Here is a 23,081-nt window from a genome sequence, read left to right as displayed (position 1 = left end):
ATTCCATTCAATAATGTTGACTTTGCATCCATTTGGTACACCTTCCATCTATGTTATGTAGCTATTGACAAAATTGTGCATATTACGGTGCTTGCTTCAACCCATAAGAAGATTGTTTCAACCTGTACACTTTGTCTTCTTGGCGTTGCACCTCATAACTAGGTGGCTACACCACATATTCTTCCTCTTTCAACATTCCATTCAATAATGTTGACTTTGCATCCATTTGGTACACCTTCCACCTATGTTGTGTAGCTATTGACAACATTGTGTGTATTGTCTCCATTCTGATGACTAGCACAAATGTATCTGCATAATTTCTTGTGTGTTGTTTATTATATCCTTTGAGAACCAACCTTGCTTTATGCCTTTGTATCTTTCCTACAACATTGTTTTTTGTCTTATAGACCCATTTGACACCTATAACTTATTTTCCTTTTGGAAGCTCCACTAACTCCCATGTGTCATTCCTTTATTTTGCTTCCATTTCTTCATTCATTGATGCAACCCATTCTTCTTCTTTTAAAACATCTTCAAAATAAATTGGGTCACCTACATGACAAAATAATGCAAATAAAGAATTTAATCCTGCACGACTGTCAACTTCATTGTGCTCATAAATTTTACTTAAACTTCTGAATTTATGTCTTCTCACGCTTGTAGAACAAGGACTTGACATGTCACTTAATGTTGTGCTTACAGAAGATGATGATGTGGGTCATTACGTTGCACTTGGAGTAGTATTTTCTTGACTGCGTGGCATTGTCCTATTTCTTGTTGATGTTGTTACCTGATAACTCATTTGTTGAGGTTGAACATATGTAGGAGGAGTTGCCAACAAGGAATTACTTACTACTGTTATTCCTCTTTATCTTTTTATAGTAAACTTGCTTTTATATTGATTGTCTTCTCCAAACTTCCATCACATTCTTCTTCATCTATGAACTGCATATCTCTTTTGATTATGACCTTCTTGGTTAATAGATTGTAGAGCTTGTAAGCCTTGGATTCATCACTATATGCCACAGGTATGCATTTCTCCCTCTTGTTGTCCAACTTATTCCTTAATTCTTCTAGGACATGTGCATATGCCACACATGAAAACACTATCATATGAGTGACATTATGATTCCTTCCACTCCATGTTTCTTCAAGAATCATATTTTTAACATTTTTGGTTGAACACATATTTATAATGTATTTTGCGCAAGCGACAACTTCAGCTCAATAACCATTTGGCAAATGCTTTTCCTTCAACATACTTCTTGCCATTTCCATAATGACCCTATTTTTCCTTTCTCCGACACCATTTTTCTAAGGTTCCAAGGGTGTCTTTTCCCTTGTTGACTTTCCTATTGGAAATGATTGTCTATGTTGTTCACTCAAGATGCATCCTTCACATAAGTTTTCTAGTTTTGCTATGCGTGGCAATCCCTTCACCATGACTTTCATATATAACAAATTTAATCCTTTAAAATTAAGATGACCAAATCTTAAATGCAATAACCAATTTTCATCCTTGACCTCTGTTTGAAAATTTGTTTGTGTAACAGTAGTTACCATCCTTTCATCTTGTGAATCCATTGACAGTTGTGCTTCTTCCTTTAGATATGGTTTTATCTTCAAGGGAAGCATTTTATTTCTTCTCATTTTCACTTTTGCAATCAGTTTCTTTCTTGGAAATTTATCCAATATTGTGCATTCACCATTTTTGAAAAAGACATCGTAGCCCTTTTGCATGAGTTGTCCAATGCTTATGAGATTGGGTTGTAATCTTGGAACAAAATAGACATCTGAAATATATTTCTTCTTTCCCTTTTTTGTTAGAATGTTGACTCTTCCTTTTCCCATAACAAACACTTAATTATCAATGCCAAATGTCACTTAAAATTTCACAATTTCATCTCCACATTGGAAAACATTTGTATGTTCCCTATCATGTGGTTGTTGCACCCTAAATTTAAAAGCCATACATATTTTTGCTTCTCTTATGCTACATTGTAAGCTAAAAACATTTTGTCTTGGTTTTGATTTTCCTTTGTGAAATTTGCATTTGGTTTGTTAGTAAGATCATGTTGTTTCTTCCTACATCCATTTGCATAATTTCCATACTTCTTACAATAATGACATTGAAATTAAGATTTATCATACCTCTGACCTTGTGCTTTATTTTGGCTTGGACCTTCACTTGGATTTTGATTTTTGCCTCTTCCACTTGAGCTTGAAGGGCTCCCTCTTCTACCTCTATGTGGACTTCTTCCTCTAGCATTTGATCTTTCTTTGCATCTACCTTGACCAATGGGAACTTGTGTCTCGAAGGCATGATCCAATGAAGTATTTGATGCTCTATTCAGACTATGTTCATGAGAAATGAGTGATGAGTGAAGCTCATCCACTGAAAATTGTTTAATATCATTTTTTCTTTTCTATGGCCACAACAATAACATCAAATCTTGATGGAAAACTCAAAATTTTCTCAATTGTCCCTCCATTCTTCAAGTGCCTCGCCATGAGACCTAATTTGAGTAATGAGTCCAATAAATTGTGTGAAAAGTGAGTTTATCTTCTCAGACTCAATGCATATAGTTTCAAAATATCTTCTTAACATTTGCAGCTTGGCAGTCTTCACTTTTTCCATGCCTTGATAGATTGTATGGAGAATGTCCTAAGCTCGCTTGGAATTTGTTGCCACTGAAATCCTTGGAAATATGAACTCATGCATAGCTTGAAAGATGTAGAAAAAGGCTTCAGAGTCTTTCTTCCTAATGTCTCTCAGAAAGTCCTTTTTCTCTTGTGTCAAAACATTGTATGTTATTGCATCTGCTGCTTTTGCAAATCCATTCTCCACCAAATTCCAAGTGTCTTGAGAAGAAGACAAAGCCTTCATTGTGATAATCCAACAATCATAATTTTTGCCATCGAACTGAGGCATTTGTGGTTGGTCAAGTTTGTAAGTTTGTGCTTGATGTTGCTGTCATCTTTAAATGTTGAATAAAAATTCCTTGATTGCAATTTTTTTTGTAAATATGCCTTCAAAACAACCTTTAACACCAAAATTCCTTGCAATAAAAATTTGTTCCCAAATTTAAGTCTTGAACGTACTATGATACCACTGTTTAATTTTGAGACGGAAGGTAAAACGAGAAATCAATGCACAGTAACAACGCCCAGTAAAACAGAGTAAGTAAAATACGGTGAGGTAAAACTGGAAATACACAGTAAAACAGAGGAAGCAAAATACTGTGAGGTAAAACTGGAAATATGTCTCTCTGATTGAGTGTACCATAATACTTTGTATTAAGATCTCATGTGAGCTAAAATGTGTGACTTCTGTTGCAGTGGAAAATAAAAAATTTACACACTTTAATTGCTCTCTGGTTTTTATGTTGTAATAACAACACACTGTAACAACTAGTAAATTTTTGTTTTCCTCACCAGCCGACAACAATATTCTCCACGATTTACTCCTCCCTGTTTCAGAACTTCAACCCCTTATAACAACTAAAAGCTATTTTGCATAATATTCAAACATACATTCATGTAATAATAATATGACAAGAGTGAGATTAAAAAGAAGGTATGGCAGGCATGTTCACGAACTTAATTATTTTCACTTTTCATATGGCAATTTTCATTTACCAACTTTGCAATACTAAGATTAAAAACAAGGTATGGCTGGCATGTTCATGACTTAATTATTTTGACTTTTCATATGTTGAGCTGTAAATGCTCTAGTTGTGCACTACATCCTCGTAGTTTTCATTTAGAATTTCTGCTATGATTTTCTTCTGTTCTTAAATGTTTGATATGTTGCATGTGTAGAGAACTTGTACGCAAGAGTGGATAACTCATCCTTATGACCTGCAAAGAAAAATCTGTAACCTGCTACAAAAACTGCTTCATGGATCTGCTTGTGTACTTCTGAGAATGGTTGTTGCCAGTTGTTTAATGGAGTGGTTGGGAGTAATTTTCCAACAATCTGCTGTAAGGTTTTGTCCCTTTTGCATGACGCGGTCATATTTGTTCTATCTACTGTGAGGTTTATCTTATGCGATGATAGGTGTTCTATCTGCTATGAGATTTATCTTATGCGACGGGAGGTTTTAGGATATTGAATATTTTAGTAAATTAAATATTCTGATATGTTCGTGATGTTTTTTTCCCAATTTAAAATATCTATGTATTTTTTGTTTGTTTTATTTCCTTCGCTACGTACATCTTAGAATCTCATGCTTATGCTTTTTAGATAACATACCTATAAGACACTCCCAACCTCGAAATTGTTCAGCCCGTCCCCTTCAGATGATCTACCTATATGATACTCCCAAACTCAAAATTGTGCAGCTCCTGAACACGTTCTTTCTTCTATCATCCTCTGGTCGATGGTTAACACTATGATTGCCGGGGATTTCCATGAAGAAGATCCAACCCTGTGAATGGTGAATTATGCTCACTATGAAATGGATTGATGCTCTTTCATTCATCAATTTTCAACGAAAATAATTATTTTTCATTTTGATGAGTCACGCAGCTTGTAGAACAAAAGATCTGAGATGTGGGATCCTCTATGTGGACCGAAAAATTCTATGGCAGTGACAACTACAATTCATTTTTGTTCACAGACACGCACCGAAAAATTAAATTAGCACATGTTACGATATCCTTGTACCTCTAATGTACAGTTTTAACATCTTTCACAAATAATTTTATGAAAAATATACGCAGCTAAATGCAAATTCTTGATATCTACACGTGGGCAGAAAGCTTACAGATACTATTTTTTGATATGACGGCTCGAACATAGTCAACTATTCTTCCATGGACACATAGCCATAGCATCCACAATAGCCTCATTTGTTCTACCAGACCATTCTGTTACTTTCCTTAAACTACCCAAGTCCCTCTTAACATTTCTGCCACTTCTATGTTGAGATTTTCTGTTTGTAGCAAAATAGGAAAAATCTCAGCTGATGACAACAATAGAATTCAGGTCCTAGATTAACTCCAGGTTGTTGGGAGGGAGTTAATGCCTCTTATATTTGATGTGACGGAGTTAATGAGGCTGTTAGATTCTCTATGCTATATAACAGGCAACCATTCGGATGGTTCGCTGAGAGTGTGAGAGTTTTATGAGGTTTTCATTATGTAATCTCCAATTTGATTAATAAATTCCTGATGCCTATGTTTGGTGGACGTAGTCCAGATTGATTAGGTGAACCACGTTAAAAGTTGTGTTTACTGTGCGTGATTAATTCTGCTGTGTGTTTATTTATTTTGTTTGCAGATAGACAGTTCTTCCTAGGTAAGTTGTAGCTCCCCACTTCTTGCTTTTTCTTCATTTCCCTTTCTCAACACTATAGAGTTATGCTGAGCGTTTTTAGAATATTGAATTCTTCACATAATTCCTCGTCAAAACCTCCCGCCTCTTTACTATTTTGGTAGTATTGACTTTATTTCTCGCTTTTTCGTTACCTTAAACTGCAACGTTATGTGCTTAACCGTTTTATCGCTAATCTACCTAGATCACGGACACTATTATAATGTTGCAGAAGTCTCTCGTGCTACGAAATAATATGCGGGGCTCATGAAAGTTGGTGAATATTTTGTAATATCCCAAAGTAACAATACGCGAGCAGTAATTCACTTTATGTACACTTCTACGCCTAGCTCGATTTTACTTTAAGGAAGTTACTCTTGATTTGGAAGAGGTTATTGCGATGTCACAAAGATGTTAAAAGCGTTACGTTTTATTTAAAGTAGTATTCAGATTATAACAAAATTGGTCGGTGATAAAAGTTTTGTTCTATATTTATATAAATATAATCTTATTTGGAAAAAAAATTAATAATTATTTAAAGTTCATTGCTTATCCACTAAACAATAATTTTAATATATAGAAAATATGATTTAATTAATAGAAATTATGTTTTTCCAAAAAAAATATCAAATTTTTTTAACAAACATCAAATTCCTTGAAATAAGTTAAACAAAATCTTAAGAATAAATTAAAATAAGTTATAATTTTACAGTTACCAAAATAATGAACTTGCTTTCTATAACAACATTGAAAAATGATGAATTTCATGATGTTAAATATAGATGTTTAGATAAACTTGCAAATTGATTATCAAAACATAACCCTAATCTCCATCCTACATTACATTTTATTTACATTTTATGATCAAGACTATAATAATATTGATGATGATGAATTTCATGATGTTAAATATAGATTTCTAAATAAACTTGCAAATTAATTAGAAAAACATAACCCTAATCTCAATTCTACATTACATTTAAAGTTCAAAGACTCTAAATAAATGAAATGTAGGAATTAAATAGATAGACCAAATCTTGTAAATGTGTAACTTATTCACTTTCTATTTTTATAGATACATATACTTCCTAGATTATTTTAATATTATTAGATTTAACATTAAATCCATTCTTAACAAATCCTAAATTATTATTAAATAACTTTTTAATGTTTTCCAATAATTCATGTATGTAATTCTCCTTATTATTCTTTTATATGTCTCAAACAAACTTGTCACATTACATACACTATTTACACTCTCAAGTAACATAATAATATTTTTTTTAATTTTTTACTATTCATATCTTATAAAAACCATCATAAAAACAATGAAATTACAGACATTAAAAAAAATGGAAGTACAGTCATTAAAGAAAAGTAAAAGTTTAATTTTTTACTATTCATATCTCATAAAAACCATCATAAAAACAATGAAATTACAGACATTATAAAAACAATGAAATTACAGACATTAAAAAAAATGGAAGTACAGTTATTAAAGAAAAGTAAAAGTATAATAAAAAGACCAAATATTGTTGTCCATTAAATACCTCAAATACGTTGGTCAAAGTGCTTCTGCAAATATCTTGTTCTCATTTACCTCACAAGTGGGCAAATTCCAATGTAAAAGCTAATTTATTTTTTAAGTTAATTTGTATTCAAAATTTGGTCCTATGTTTGTTTTCAACATGAACAAACTTTAATATCTATTATTTCATATTAACGACACAGACCAAGAAAAGCAACCCAGTAAAATATGTAAGATCCAGATTGGAATTAGTATTCATGAAGAAGCATATGGATAGCATAACCGTCAATACCATATGCTAATTATCTGTCGACAATGCAACATCTTTATATAGAAAGTAATCATTCTTATAACTGCGTCTTTCTTGATAGTACACAACAGAGATTTCAGCTTTCTACGATGATTGTAAACAGAAGCACATACCTCGGTGTTTTGAAGCGAGGAAGGCATCGAGTTTGTGGTTGTTCCCGTTTGTACCCGGTATTTTGCCAGAATTGTGGTGACGCTTCTCACAAAATAAAATTACATCCAAGCAATTTGTAAGTGTAAAATGAAAAAGCATCGAAATATAAATTATCTCTTGAATCATATCAAAAAAATCAATATTCCCATTTATACTTTGAAAATCCATTTAATTGGAACAAAACATTAGGGAGGGTACGTTAGCCTCTCCATTTCGAAATAATATAAAAACAAATATTCACTGTAGTGGGATTCAAAGTCAGACTTTTAAGTGAACTTGGACACATAATGTTATAATGAAAATAGAATTGATGAGATCTAAATTAGATGATGTACTAGATGATAAAAATCCAGAAGGACACGAAGCGTTCTCCTACTGTAATAAATTTCGTGTTATAAAAGTAAGAAAACCGAATACATGGTCCAAGGTGTCGTGAACACTTCAGGAGAAAGCCAATTATTCTGGACACTGTACAAGAAAACTTGGTACTTGTTTAGAGGTTACAGAGAAAAAGGAAATCCCTTTGGAAGACACTATCCGTAAGAGAAGGCATTATTATTGACACTTGACAGGAAAAATTAGTACCTCTTTAGGGATTACAGACCAAAGACAATATTGTTGGAAGATACCATGAATATCAGAAACTTTTGTTTCTTAAAAGGTCCGCAGGTTTCGTTACAGTTCTGTTGGTTTGTGGATTTCTGCAAGACAGGACACAATGACAAAACAATTACAGTGCTAACAAAAACCAGACATGAATTTATAAATGATTGAAATGCCAAAGCTACAGGTGCCCGAGGACAATTACCACTACGCAGCTACAGGTGCCTTACAACACTGGTTGTTCATCTCTTCTATCCTTAATCACCTACATTTATACAAACAACTATGTCGGTTAATTGTGTTATGGCGGTGTTGCTCTTTCGAATTTAATCAAGGTGAGGCGGTGTACCACGGTGACGTGGTGTGTGACGGTGAGATGGTGCCTCAGTGAATGATTGATTTGACAGAGAGGTGTAATTATTTCCAACATTCTCTCTTATTTACGATTGACAATTTGACCATGACTTAACATAACTTTTAAGTATCAGTTAGGATTACAATGACTCAATATTGACATCAACTTTTGTGTTGGATTTTTCTTCCTTTTATTCCAAATCCTGTATCCTCTCAATGGCTTCATCTTTTGTAGGCTCCAAATTTCAGTTTCTTCATTCGTTATTAGCTATTCCATAGTTAAATCATTTTTTATCATAAAAACATAGAAAGTAGTTTAAGTCTATCCATGGATGTCCTCTACTTCTTCAAAAAAAATCTGCTTGTATGTGGACTATTGCCATATGTTATTTTCTATAGTTTGACTTTTATCATTAATTTTTTGATTGTCAATTTGCTGCAACATAAATCCCTACTTAAATTTTATCTCTTCACAACTCCAATACATTAAAATTTCATTGACACTTTCATTTTCTACATTGTCCATGTTGTCTTAACATTCATTGTTGCAACTTCTATGCAGACTTCATCAACACATGTGTTTCAAGCCATGCTTTAACGAACTTTAACTCTTTCTCAAATTTGTTGCTTCTTCATGGTTGTTTCTAACCTCTGCACACTCAAAATCAATGTTAAGTTTATATAAAAAACATCTTTAAACCATATTGATTCCATTCATTATGCTCTGCAATGAGAGTTTTCTCCTCTTGCACTTTCTTTTCTCCCTGTGTCACACCTTTCTCTGCTTCTGGCATTACATCATAATCTTCATTTTCCACTTTTTTATTAACCTCTGCTACTGCAAACAAGTTGCTTTCCACTTGGTTTCCAAACACAATTGGGTTTCTCTCACCGAATAACAACATATCAATAAAATGTTTTCCTTGCATCATATGCAACCACTGATAACTAGTTAATTTTTCTCCATCAAAGTTATCATCCGCAACTTCAATTGATTGACACACCAAATAACTTCTTTCCCCATTGGTATCTTTATCTATGCCAAAATCAACTCCTCCTACTAACACACCAACATTTTCATCAACATGCAAGTGGGATTTATGAAACTCTTCATCTTTCTGTAAATCTACTACTACAGATCAACTTTCCTTTTTATTGTCAAGCATTGCTATAACAGGTTTTACAACACTACTATAGTTGACTTGATTACTCCCCTTTACACCAAAAGTTATCTCAAGAATATCCAAGCCTCCTTTATTGTCTTTTCATTTGCAATGAGGGGACGAATGTTGTCATCTACACATCCCTTTATGCATTCAAATGCTAAGACATTATTTTTCCTTTTGGTTCCCAACTCTTTCAAATAGACTTCAAACAAGTCTTGTTTTTGTTTTGACTTTCTCAACCTCTTGGATTTTCCCATTTATTTAATCACCTTATACTCTATAATGTTCACCAAGCAATGAGTTACAAGTTACAACTCTTCCACAACTCTTCGATACTCAATACTAGGTGATGAAAAAAATACTAGAACTACACTAGATAGAAACTCACTCTTCTAGACACACTTCATGTAGCAAGCTCCAGGCAACAGAGTTCACTAGTTCAGTATACGATACATAGGTCCTCAACTTTTAGCATATATAGGAGTCACTCCTCTATAACAGCTCGTGCACTTCAACAGTAAACTCACACAAGTTACACATGCAAGCTCAATTTAGAGTGGCAAAGAATATGCCTCAACAATCTTTTCGTTGATATGTTTGTAGCTCTCCAGGATCATGAAAATACATAATGATGTTGGCTTATGACAACAAATAATCTCGATCTTTTCCTTGATATGCTTGTAGCTCTCTAGGATCATGACAATACATAATGATGTTGGCCTATGACAACAACTAATCTCAATGGTGCGTACAACCAAATAATAGATAATAATACTTTGTCTCCAATTTTTTGGCTTGATTCACGGTGGTAGAGGACGAATGGCCAAAAACGGTTTGACTCCCAAAAGATAATTGTGGCGGGACTATGACCTTTTGAAAAAAATACCAATTTGAAAGGATAAGATGTATGGGCAACTACAACTTCCACGACGACTTTTCACTTGAGACAATATCCAAATGCACAACTTGGTCCAATCAATCGGCATCTAGGGCTATGTTGCTTCCCCTCTCATTCTCACTAGGAATTCAAAACTAAAACTCGATGAGTCGATTATGGCTAACCTAGTAATGAAATATCTGCTCCCATACCATATTTTGATATTGTAAACTCCCAGGAGATTTGAATGTTGGAAAGGAAAGGTGTTATTTTTAAGAGGGGAAGATGTAATACCCCTTTGTTTTTATGTAAGTATTGCTTGTTTAGATTAAGCTATTTTTAATTGTGATGGCCATAGAGCCATAGTGAACTCAATTTGAAATTGACTATGGTGATGTGCTAAATAAGTTTTAATAATAAAAAAAAAAACTGGAGATTTATTTGGGACAGAACAATTGAGTTAATGAGATCATTACCCAAATCCAGAAACTAATGTGGATGGATAAGATCAGGACAAACTTCTCTCAAATTACTCCTAAAAATACATAGGGGTTTCTTGATGAGATTTAATATGATTGGAAGGAAAAATCTATTAAATCACTCAATGTGGAAAGAACACTGAGTAAGGGTGAATAAAGTGTCGCGGGAGAAAAAAGTGGGCTTTAATGGGAAAGGGAAGATATTTTTTTGAAAAATAGGAAAAAATCCTAGGCTATTGGGTTGGAAGACCCTAGAAAGTGGGACACTGCTAAGGAAATTCTATTAGGGAAGCAAGGCATAAAAATGCATTATTCAGAATCACAAGAGATTGTTGATTTTGGGGATAATAAGATCTCAACTCAGGGGAGAACCTGTGGTGAAAGGTTGTGGTTGGGTAGAAAATTTTTCATCCCAAGTTGATCCAATTGTTTATTGTTACAGTTTCTGGTGGATGTTTCATCTGTAATACTATTTTATTTTATTCATTATTTGATACCATTTTTTTTTTAATACATAACAAAAAATTTTGTTGCATGCTATATTCATGTTTATAACCAAAAATTTTGTTGCAGGCTATAGTTATGTTTACAACTCAAATTGTTGTTGTAGGCTATATTACTATTTATAACTGATAACACTATTGCATATTGAATTGCGGAAATAGTTATAGTGATGACCAGTAGCAGCCTAAACAAGTTTTATACTGAATATATATCTATATATCTCTCTCTCTCTCTCTATATATATATATATATATATATAGAATTTTATGCATAGGTATTTCCATTTTGTGGGAAAGGAACTCACATGATCTAGAAAAGTATCTATAGTATTGACCTATGATAATTCTATTAACAATTTTCTTACATACTAATTATCATGAGTGCAGAGGTCATAAAAAAATGATGATACTCCAACAAGGTAGGTAACTGCTCAGATAAATTAATTTTTCCTGAGTAAATGCCATAACCAAATTTGGCCGGGGAGGGAGTAAGTTTATCCCCGTGACCTCTTTTCTTAATTTCGAAGTTCAACCGTGTCTGGACGCGAACTTCTTAATGGTCGTGGTTGAAATATGTCAGGGTATATTTTCTAGATAGAGGCAAAGATTTTGATCTCAGACTCATGAGGTTGTCGACCATGTAGATTGGTCGTTGAGGGCACACCTTAGTATACATGTAGTGGGAAATCAATAAGTGAGCTATTCCGTTCCACAAAGATCGAAAATGGTCAGCCTAGAATCTATTGATATAATTATAGTCAGTGGAATATCCCTGACAATGAAACCATATTTCAACAATATGTAGACTACCCGATAGAATGTGTCACGCCCCTACACCTGCGGTAGTCTTCCAACCACTTATAGCGAGGTGCGGCACCACCGAACGCTTTCTTTTCACCAATACTAACATTCATGGACTACGCCTAATTCACTTGTCCTTACATAGTTTGTGTTTCGCAACCAAGTAAAATTTCATTTATCCTTTATACCAATGAACACCCATACTCATTCATTATCCACAGCAATTATAAAAGACAATAACAATTGCATAGTATAAAGGTGAGGGGCAACTCCCGAATAAGTCTGCCTGACAATATATATTATAATCAATCTTTCTTCATAATACAATCATACAAGTAATGCTTGGCAAGCTCCAAGCCAATACTTAGAATATTTTACAACATAGGCAAATCAGCCTTTTCAATAACCATGTGCACGCCTTTGCACAAAGGGTGGGTGCTCACCCGAGCCACCGAGACACCCTTGCCAAATCCCGGCACAAATCTGCGTAGAAGACAGCCCTGGGCACACCTTGCCCAACCCTTAACCGGCTCTAAGTAACAATAGAACTGTGCCTTTGAAATATGCGCATGAGGTATGCGCACCTCTCTCCAAATCTGCGCACTACTTTACCCCTGATCTTAGTGCAAGTTGTCTTGTGCTCCTCTTCGTTGCAAATGAGGTTTGAACGCATACAATATATATGCTTTTTAACATGGTCCCATCGTGGGTGGTGGCACTCTAGCTGACCCCCAAAACAAGTCTATCGCACCCTTGCAGCACCCAAGTATGGTCGGCTTGCCCATGTTTACATGTCGGCCCACGCCCCTACTTTCTCCACGCTCGTTTGGGTATAAGTTTCACCATCGCATATTTGCCTTAGTTATTTTACCCGATCGCACTTCGTCGCATGCCTGCCTAAGCTCGTGCACTTGCGTGCCCATCGTGCCTCCATTCACCGCGCATCCGTCATGCCCGCCTTCGCCCATTGTGTGGCTGTCGTGCCTTTGCCCACCGCGCGCCCATCGTGTGCTCGTGTGCCCATCGTGCACCCACGCGCCCATCATGCGCCCGCGTGCCCATCGTGCGCTCGTCGCATTTGTGCGCCCAACCGGCCGCCCGCGCCTCGTTTAGAACTCGAGGATCTTACATCCTCCTCCACCTGAAGTTGTTGTCATCCTCGACAACATACCATCTTCCAAGCATCAATATCCATGATGTCAACTCCCCTCACATATGGCAAACATCCCTGCAACATATGTAGGACTCCATCTCCACCATGTCTCATCTTGGCAACCATCTGTCACCAAGATCACCATACCAAGGTATACACCTCATCGGTATGTCACCCATCAGAGATCATCTCAATCCATGACCATCGATCACCTTGTCACAATCTCCACATGCTGCTCTCCATCATGGAAGGCTGGTCCCTCCATCCAAGCTGCATGCCTACTACAACATCTCGTGTCGACCTCATCATGTGTCATCATGTGAACTGCTGCCATGATACTCCAACGCAATGCTAACACATCTCTGCACACTGTTGACCCCCATGTCTGAACTAGTTGGGTAGCTAATCCAACTATCACGTCCAAACCATGAGAATGCACATCCTCATGCCACCATCAGTTGTTCCTCAAAGCATCCTGTCACATCCTCAACTCGATCAAGAATCCATACAAGTGTAAGTCATGCTCAGGTCCATGAAGTTGTCCTCATCTCATCTGCAACATGCTGTCCATGATGTTTGGTGTCAATGTGCTACATGAAGTCAGCCACATCTATCCCAACATCATCCATATGTGTATCTCTTCCATATGAAGAGATCATCTCATCAATCTCCAACTCTCGGTGTGTCACATCCAGGTCCATGAAGCTACCTCCATCACATCTGCAATGTGTCAACCCTCAAGTCTCCATAGAAACAAGTATACACATGCCTTATCTATCCATGTGCTGCCCATGATCATAGATCAATCAGCTCCCATGTGTCAAAAGTAGTTGAGTCTCGGCTCAACCCATGCCCCAAGTGTTGCCACCAAGGCATTATCATTATTGTAACTCCATCACTCAAAAGTGTCTCATATTGATCCTCCACATCAAGTCACTCTTTCAAGCCATTCCCATACATATACTTGATAGTATGCACCCCATCGTGCATCAAAGTCTCTAACCTTAGCTCCTCAATGCATCAAATCCTCTAAGTCCACCATGTATGAAGTCCCCAAAAGTCACAACAATCTCATGTCATCATGAGCTCCATGAGCCACTTCCCACCAACACTCTAGCAAGCATACAAATCTCGGCCCAAAGGTCTCTGCAAGATGCCTCAGATCTCCATGTAGTGAGAATGCCCCATAGTCTGCTCACAACTATATCCAAGTCCATGGTCTTGTTGCACAAGAGTACAACCCCTCCACCGGCTCATAAGTAATAAGTCTCCATGTCACACTAGCAAATCCATCTGCACAACATCCCTGCTTTGGCACTTCTCATTGGATGCCCATAAGTGACACCTGTACAAGTGCTCCCACATAATGTCCCTGCGTAAGACTGCCATGCTCCATGTTTCCAACCTGATGTCCATGACTATGTTGTCCATGTAGTCCAACCAATTAGACCCATCACAACAATCGATCATCCTCATCCAAGTCTTCAATCTTCGGTCTTGTGAACTCGGTCACCCAACCATATCATCATGTCACGAGTCCCTCCATCATAGCTCCTCCACCAAAGTGTCCATGAGAAGTCCACCCAAGAGTGTGCCCTCAATCTATTCATGAGTCATGTCGGGCACTTAGCCATGTGGCTAAATCATGACCCATTCATCCACAATGATCATCAAGTTCCACCCTTGTCACGAGCCTTTGTACCTTCTACCATAAGGTCACAAACAACCCCAACAAGTCCTGCAACAATCACCAATCCTTGCTTCTCCATACAAGGTCTCATCATAAACATCCATGGTAAGATGCTCCCTAGCATTGGCAAACTGGCTTTGCCCTTCCCTGCATACGGTCCATCCACCAAATGCTCAAATGAAACACATGTATCAATACTTACTTCATCATCATGAGATTCCTCCATGAGAGTGCCCTCATCCATACATGTCTGCAATCTGCATGATCCTGGTCCAACTTGATCAATCTCAAGTTCATCCTCCATCGTTGTCACATCTACAACATCCTCAATCATCATGGCTTCCTCTTCCCTGATAGCACAATCTGCAACTTCACCTTGCTCCACTTTCCAACCAAGTTGAAGAAGTTCATCTTCAACATTCTTTTCCAAGACTTCAAGCTTATCTCGAATCCAAGGATTCTCTTCTTTCAACCTCTTCAACCTGTATAAGGTAAGCAAGAGCTTCCCTTTGCATTCTTCCAAACTCGCCATCCCTTGTCGTTCAGCTTGGTCCAAGCACTAAGCTTCACCCCTTGCTAAACTTGTTTCACCAGCTTCACCAAGTTCCCTGCAACCATGAACCGGCCCTTGTTCCACTTGTATGTGAAACCAGCTTCCTTCACCTGCAAGTACCTGCTTCCACTGTCATCAACTGTCAAGCTTCCTCAACCCTAAATCAGTCTGCTCTAATACCACCTGTCACGAAGTGCAGGTGTGTATCAGCTTCAACGCTTCAACACCAACACCAGCTCCCCGGCACTAGCTTTGATACCACCTGTCACGCCCCTACACCTGCGGTAGTCTTCCAACTGCTTATAGCGAGGTGCGGCACCACCGAACGCTTTCTTTTCACCAATACTAACATTCATGGAATACGCCTAATTCACTTGTCCTTACTTAGTTTGTGTTTCGCAACCAAGTAAAATTGCATTTATCCTTTATACTAATGAACACCCATACTCATTCATTATCCACAGCAATTATACAAGACAATAACAATTGAACAGTATAAAGGGGAGGGGCAACTCCCGAACAAGTCTGCCCGACAATATATATTATAATCAATCTTTCTTCATAATACAATCATACAAGTAATGCTTGGAAAGCTCCAAGCCAATACTTAGAATATTTTACAACATAGGCAAATCAGCCTTTTCAATAACCATGCGCACGTCTTTGCACAAAGGGTGGGTGCTCACCCGAGCCACTGAGACACTCTTGCCAAATCCCGGCACAAATCTGCATAGAAGACAGCCCCAGGCACACCTTGCCCAACGCTTAACCGGCTCTAAGTAACAATAGGACTGCGCCTTTGAAATATGTGCATGAGGTATGCGCACCTCTCTCCAAATCTGTGCACTACTTTACCCCTGAGCTTAGTGCGAGTTGTCTTGTGCTCCTCCTCGTTGCAAATGAGGTTTGAACACATACAATATATATGCTTTTTATCATGGTCCCATCGTGGGTGGTGGCACTCCAGCCGACCCCCAAAACAAGTCTATCGCACCCTTGCAGCGCACAAGTATGGTCGGCCTGCCCATGTTTACATGTCGGCCCGCGCCCCTACTTTCTCCACGCTCGTTTGGGTATAAGTTTCACCATCGCATATTTGCCTTAGTTATTTTACCCGTCGCACTTCGTCGCATGCCTGCCCGAGCTCGTGCACTTGCGCACTCGTTGTGCCTCCGTTCACCGCGCGTCCGTTGTGCCCTCCTTCGCCCATTGTGCGCCCGTCATGCCTTTGCCCACCGCGCACCCGTCGTGCGCCCGTCGCATTTGTGTTCCCAACCGTACGCCCGCGCCTCGGTTAGAACTCGAGGACCTTACATCCTCCTCCACCTGAAGTCGTTGTCGTCCTCGACAACATACCATCCTCCAAGCATCAATATCCATGATGTCAACTCCCCTCACATATGGCAAACATCCCTGCAACATATGTAGGACTCCTCGGATGTGTGGTGTGGTTGGGCACCGGGTGACCGTGCACGCGCGCGCGACGGGCGTGCGATGGTGCGACGGGCGGGTGCAACCAACTGAGCGTGCGGAGGAAATGTGATGTTTACACGAGCTATGTGCGAAGAAAGGCTAAACGAAGACTTCGACACTTGGAGAAATGCGATGGAAGAAACGATGGTTTATACCCGCGGTTGAGGCGCTTTGCGATGGGGGTTGGCCGACTCACATGGAGGGCGGGCTGACTCATAGTTTGGGCGCTCGAAGGGTGTGTAAATGAAGATTTGGTGGTCGGCTGGGTGAGCCACCACCACACTTGCGATGTGTATATATATGAGTGCGTTGGAGCTCATTTCAACCAACAAGCTTTGCACTTCTTCTTCGCTCTTGAAGAGAGTCTCTTGTGCGCAGGTTTAAGGCGAGATGAGTGCATAGCTCATGCACTTCCCTTTGGTAGTTCGCACTTGATGAAAGGCGCTCTTGGTGAGAGGTGGATACGTTGGGCAAGACGTGCTCGGGTGTATGGTGCGGAGGTGTTTGTGCGACGACTTGGCGTGGGTGTCTTGGTGGCTCGGGTGAGCGCCCGCCCACCGTTCAAGTGTGCATGAAGGTGAGACGGAGGTTGGAACCGGAGGTCGTAGAGTTGGGCAGGCGGTACTACGTGCTGTGCACACGATTTGGGCATTTGTCAAGAGTTGGCAAGCGGGACTGTGTGTGGGCAGGTGTACACGGTTTGAGCGTTTGTGACCAAACAAAGAGCGAACTGGCGAAGACGTGTGACGAGGTGAATGACGGGTTGGTGAGTCGTGTGGCGACCGTGCGGAGGCACCGACAAGCTGGGCAACCGAGTTTGCCGAAGTTGTGAAAATTTGGCTAAGTGTAAATTTGGGATTTCCCAAGGACTTAGTCTGTACGTTGTAAAAATGAAGATTATATAATATATTGATATTCGGGCAGACTCATATTACAGGGAGTTGCCCCTCCCTTTATACTGTTGTACATTTCTCTTGGTTAATGCTGTTGATAATGAATGTGTATGGGTGTTCATTGGTATAAAGGCACATTAATAATACTTGGTAGCGAAAATAAACTAAGTATGGAATGTTAAGGCGTAGTCTACAATCGTAAGTATTGGTGAAAAGAAAACAGTCGGTAGTGCCGCACCCCGCTATAAGCGGTTGGAAGACTACCGCAGGTGTAGGGGCGTGACAGAATGGGTGAACTAGAAGACTTGATTGGTAGGAATTTTCTCTACAATTTAATGAACGAGAGAGATAACTAACAAATTTTATTTCAAGAGTTGAGTAGATCTGGTAAACATTAATTAATTCAACAATTTAATATCGTATGCATATTCTGGTAATTAAGATACATACAGAGACAACTTTGCCAAAGACTTGCCTAGAAAATAGTTAGAACTGTAGAATTTTTATCTTTATCATTAAATGAAAAAGGCTAAATTGCGACCAAAAATATATGACAAACTTAATGACACACACTAACTAAACATAGATAAATTATTTTGCACTTATGGAAAATTTTGGGGGTTCGTTGTTAGGCGAAATTAAGGGTTTTAAATTTTTAGTGGGAGAATATTTTGTATCATAGTACATTTTTACAAATCACCTCAAATAGCTCACCTTATTCTAAGGGAGGGTAAAAAAGCTAAATTTAGCCCTTGAAATTAGGAGTTACAACCTTCCATTCGCCCTAATTTTCAAGAATAGGTTTTATTTAAATGAATCCTATGGGCCAAATACCATATTTATAAAACAGGTATGGTAAATTAATATAAATATAAATAAATGAGAGGTATGGTAAATAAATAAAACATTTTTTATATTTACTCCATAAACCACCTTATATACATGCAAGGGTGTAAACAAATAAAAATATAAATAAAGTGGAGGTATGGTAAATAAATAAAAATATAAATAAACTAGAAGTATGATAAATAAATAAAACCTCTTTTTATATTTAGTCCATAACCCTCTCTCTATTTATGAAGGCTCAAAAAAGAGGTTTTATTTAAGTGAATCCTATGGGCCAAATATCATATTTGTAAAAGAGGTATGGTAAATTAATAAAAATATAAATAAACGAGAGGTATGGTAAACAAATAAAACATTTTTTTAGATTTACTCCATAAGTCACCTTATATTTACGAACACTCAAAAAATGCATTTTATTTAGGTGAAACCTATGGGAAAAATTCTATGGGCCAAATACCATGGGCTAGATCATTATTAATACAAGAAAAAAAACATTATTAACCCTAATATTAGTATTAATAAAAATAAAAATGGCACATGGTATTGACCCATGGTATTCACGTGGAATGTAGCCTATTTAAATGGGGGAATTAAACCAACATAGATCCATCTTTACTCTGGATCTACTAAGCCCCGAGAGGGATCAAATGCAAACTAGCATAGAGTGAAAAAATATTTGATCCCTTTCGGGGCTTGGTGGATCAAGAGTAAAAATGGATGTTCTAATTTAATGTATGTTAAACATTTTAACTTGGTTAAAATAAATAAAAAACAATTATTAATTTTATTAATTTTTATAAATTACTAATAGTAATTTTTAAGCTCCAGGTTTATGATAACCCATGGTATTGACCCATGGTAATACCATGGTATTCATGTGAGCATAGATTATTTAAAGGGAAAATTCTATCATCTTAGATCCATGTTAATTCTGGGTCTACCAAGTGCTCAGAGGGATAAATAAATTTCATCCCCCTAAGAGTGGTAGATGTGGAGTTAAGATTGATATAGGTTGGTTTTTATGATACTAAAGATATTAAATAGACTTAGGAAATTATATTGTAAAAACATCTTAAGGTGAATGGTTAAGGCTACATTTAGTCACTTCCCAAAATTTAGTAAAAAATACCAATATCTCCATTAATATTAGTTTTTAACTTTTTTTGATTTAACAAAAAAAATTCAAAACAATGAAACCTTATCACTCTTTCTGCATCACTCTCGCAGAAGATTTCTCACCATTTTTCAAACATTCTCAATAAGATATCTTCATGAAAAAGTTTAGGTACTGATGTTGGATTAGTTGTTTCAAAAATAAGCTAGTTGGTACAACCTTTCAACTTTTGTGCTATTCTTAGCTTGTCCTAATGATCTGTAAGGGTTGGAGCCACTGCATCATATTTTCCTAAAAGGTGGAGATTGTTTACCAAAAAGGAAATTAATCTACATGTTACAACGTTGTTAAAAAATGCCAGACCTATGATGGTAGTGAATTATGCTAATAAGAAATTTAGATTGGGAGAGACGTAATTAAATTTTATTATTTAATTGAATATTTCCAATTAAAATAATAATTAATCTACTTTTATATATTCATATATTGATTGGAAGGATTCTCACAATGGTCACTTCTTTCAATTAGATCCCCTTCAAGCCTTTGGGATACTTAATACTTTCTTATATAATATAGTTTGGGCTTGCTACTTGTTGGCATGTTGGGGTAAACAAACTTGATGTGTTCTTTTTTATCTCGCAGTTGGAGTCTATGGAATAAGAAAGAAATTTGATAACTTGAAAAATATGGTAGCTTGACAAAAGTTGTAGAGAAAAGATTAATCTTTCCTACCTTGACAGAACTCGTTGTCAATATCAACACCTACAAGAACTTTGTTGTGGAATATTATCAAAACTAATAGAAGGAAATGAAAGAGTGTATTGTAAGAACCTTGACAAACACGGCCACTGAAACTTGGACCATCGTTTGTAGGAAGAGAAAATTATGTTTCTTTCTTCCAAACATGTATGTTAGTATATTACAGTTTAATGAATATGTTTTCTTATTATCATATATGGTTTCATACTTTAACAAAACATTTGCCAAGGCTTCACAATGTTTTATTATACAGTAAAAGATTTGCTAAGATCTTACAAGATTTATAGTTCAGTGAAAGATTCTCCATCACTGTACAAGATAATATAATTTGGTAAGATATTCGCCAAAAAAATATATATATATACATATTATATTATTGATAAAATCACCTCCCATTTTTCCTATGTATCATGGGTATTAGCCCATTTATTATACATATAAATCTAGGATGGTTCTTAAAATTCTCCCTGCTTGCACTCAACAAATTTCTTTAATACCAAACAAATTAACACATAAATAATGAAAAGTTTAAATAGTACATTCTTAGAAATATTTGTAGTTATTCTCAACTTTAGCAATGGATACAAGTTGATCTTGAAATTTAACAATAAGTTTCACCATCCTTTAGTAATGCATGGATTGAATATCCTATTTGAATGAAAATAAAGTAAAACCGCTCTTTGTACTGAATACATATTAAACCAGAAAGCATCGATTACTAATAACATAACTATGCTTACTAGCTTCACGCCATATTAGGATTTTGTTCCTTAGATCTACAATAGTTTCCAAAAAAGGAAAAAAATAATAAACCACAACAACCAGCATTAGAGTGGAAACTTCAAAATGAGAGATTAAATAGATCAAAGTATGTCAGACAATAATAATCTTGTTCAAATAAAATTTTAGGAAAGTAGAACACAACCCCTCAAGGGTATCATTCCAGATCATAAAATCATACAATTGTCCTTTAACAGGAGTTTTAGGAAACATTTCGATAAATAGGAAGAAGGCGTGACTCTAAGCCGTATGACTATAAGTTCAAGTCGAATAAAATTTCCATCTGGGAAATTTCACATAAACCCATCATTGGAGTAGACACATCAAACCAACCTATAGCAATGTGAGTGTTGTTAGTCTAAGACGTATGTTAACTGCGAGATAATAAGAACAAGTTAGGCATGAATATGTTCTCCATACCTGTGAAAGGGACCACAATGAGAATTGCATCTATTAAATACCAATGAGATAGGTTGTCTTAATAGCAACAGGGGATAAATTCAACTAAGCCAAACCAAAGATTTATATGTTACATGTGTAAATGCCGAGGTCTTCCCCTTTCCCATCTGTGGATTGGTTAACAAAAGGAAATCAATTTTTAAACTGGCCTCCACCGACTAAAAACCGAGAATGTTTTTACATTGCAAGTAAAAGAAGAATACAACGTAAGGTGGGAACATAACTTTATAACCTGATAGAGGAATTGGTGGCCTGAGCTCTGAAGAAATTGCAAAATAGACAACCCAGAATGCTGGACCCTCTCGTACGCCCTTTCCCTATATCCAGTGCAAACCAAAACCTCAATGTTTAGTATGAGAACATTAATGGAAAAATAATAGGATGAATTTAGAACAATGAAAACAAAATTGAATAAAGAAAATAAAATTACCTAAGGTGCGTGGGTGAACTCTTTCCATAAGGGTCAATTGTTGAGCCCCCTGGGGTTTGTAGGTTGCAAGTTTAGTTCCAAACCACACTATATCCTATGGCATAATAATAAATGGATGGGAATTCATAGAAACACTATGAGCCATGAAAGGATTCCATTTAACCAGTGCACACACCTATAGCACTACTAAAAGTGACATGGAAGTGTGACTTACCAGGCAGCTAGTTGGCTTCGCAAATAGTCTCTCAGCATCACTTAGAGCAGAGCATAACACAAAACATCACAAAGAGAAATCATTTAGGGGTTTAGGGTTTGGATAGTTGTGTGGTGGACCATTAGGTCGCCCCGTTGCATCCTAGTCATTCATGAGAATCAATGACTACAAACCCATGTGATGGGCGTATGGCACTTGTTGAGCTGGATCACAAGGGTTGGTCATTCGTTTCCCTATATGCATCATTGTGTACACCATACGGTTGGCACACATAAACGCTTCAGTTTACTTGCAGTGGTAGAGATCAATCAACGTATGGAGTATTCATATTACAAAACCCACTATCACCATTCTCGACTAATAATACCAAGATTGTTAGGTACAAGTGCGAAACTTTGCAGGATTACTCACTCTATAAACGTTATATTCTAACCACCATCACACCAAGAGATTTTTTAAGTTAACATGAGTCACAACCTTGCCCTAGCCTAAAGCCTTAGACCGTGAAGTATACTAACAAGGTTATGGAGTATGTTGACAAGGGAAATGAAATAAACTGATTATAAGAAGCTTCTTTATAGTCATAACGAATAATTAATATTAGTGGTAGCATAAAGGATTTCTAT

General features: G+C 36.9%; 1 protein-coding gene across 1 annotated transcript in view; it reads right to left on the bottom strand.

Moving 5' to 3' along the window:
* The window catches only part of LOC149182512 (MADS-box protein SOC1-like), a 91,719-nt gene that overhangs the window by 17,258 nt on the left and 51,380 nt on the right, over positions 1-23,081 (bottom strand). Inside the window, exon 2 of the mRNA XM_089414582.1 lies at positions 7,269-7,350. Coding sequence (XP_089270708.1) covers positions 7,269-7,350 — 82 coding nt within the window. The remainder of the gene's footprint in view (positions 1-7,268; positions 7,351-23,081) is intronic.

The sequence above is a fragment of the Pinus tabuliformis genome, chromosome 3_2 (genome assembly GCF_031772625.1).
Source record: "Pinus tabuliformis cultivar Carrire ecotype Pingquan chromosome 3_2, CPIR1, whole genome shotgun sequence".
Lineage (NCBI taxonomy): Eukaryota > Viridiplantae > Streptophyta > Pinopsida > Pinales > Pinaceae > Pinus > Pinus tabuliformis.
Note: the sequence above shows the minus strand (reverse complement) of the source record. Positions and strands in the feature narration are given on the sequence as shown.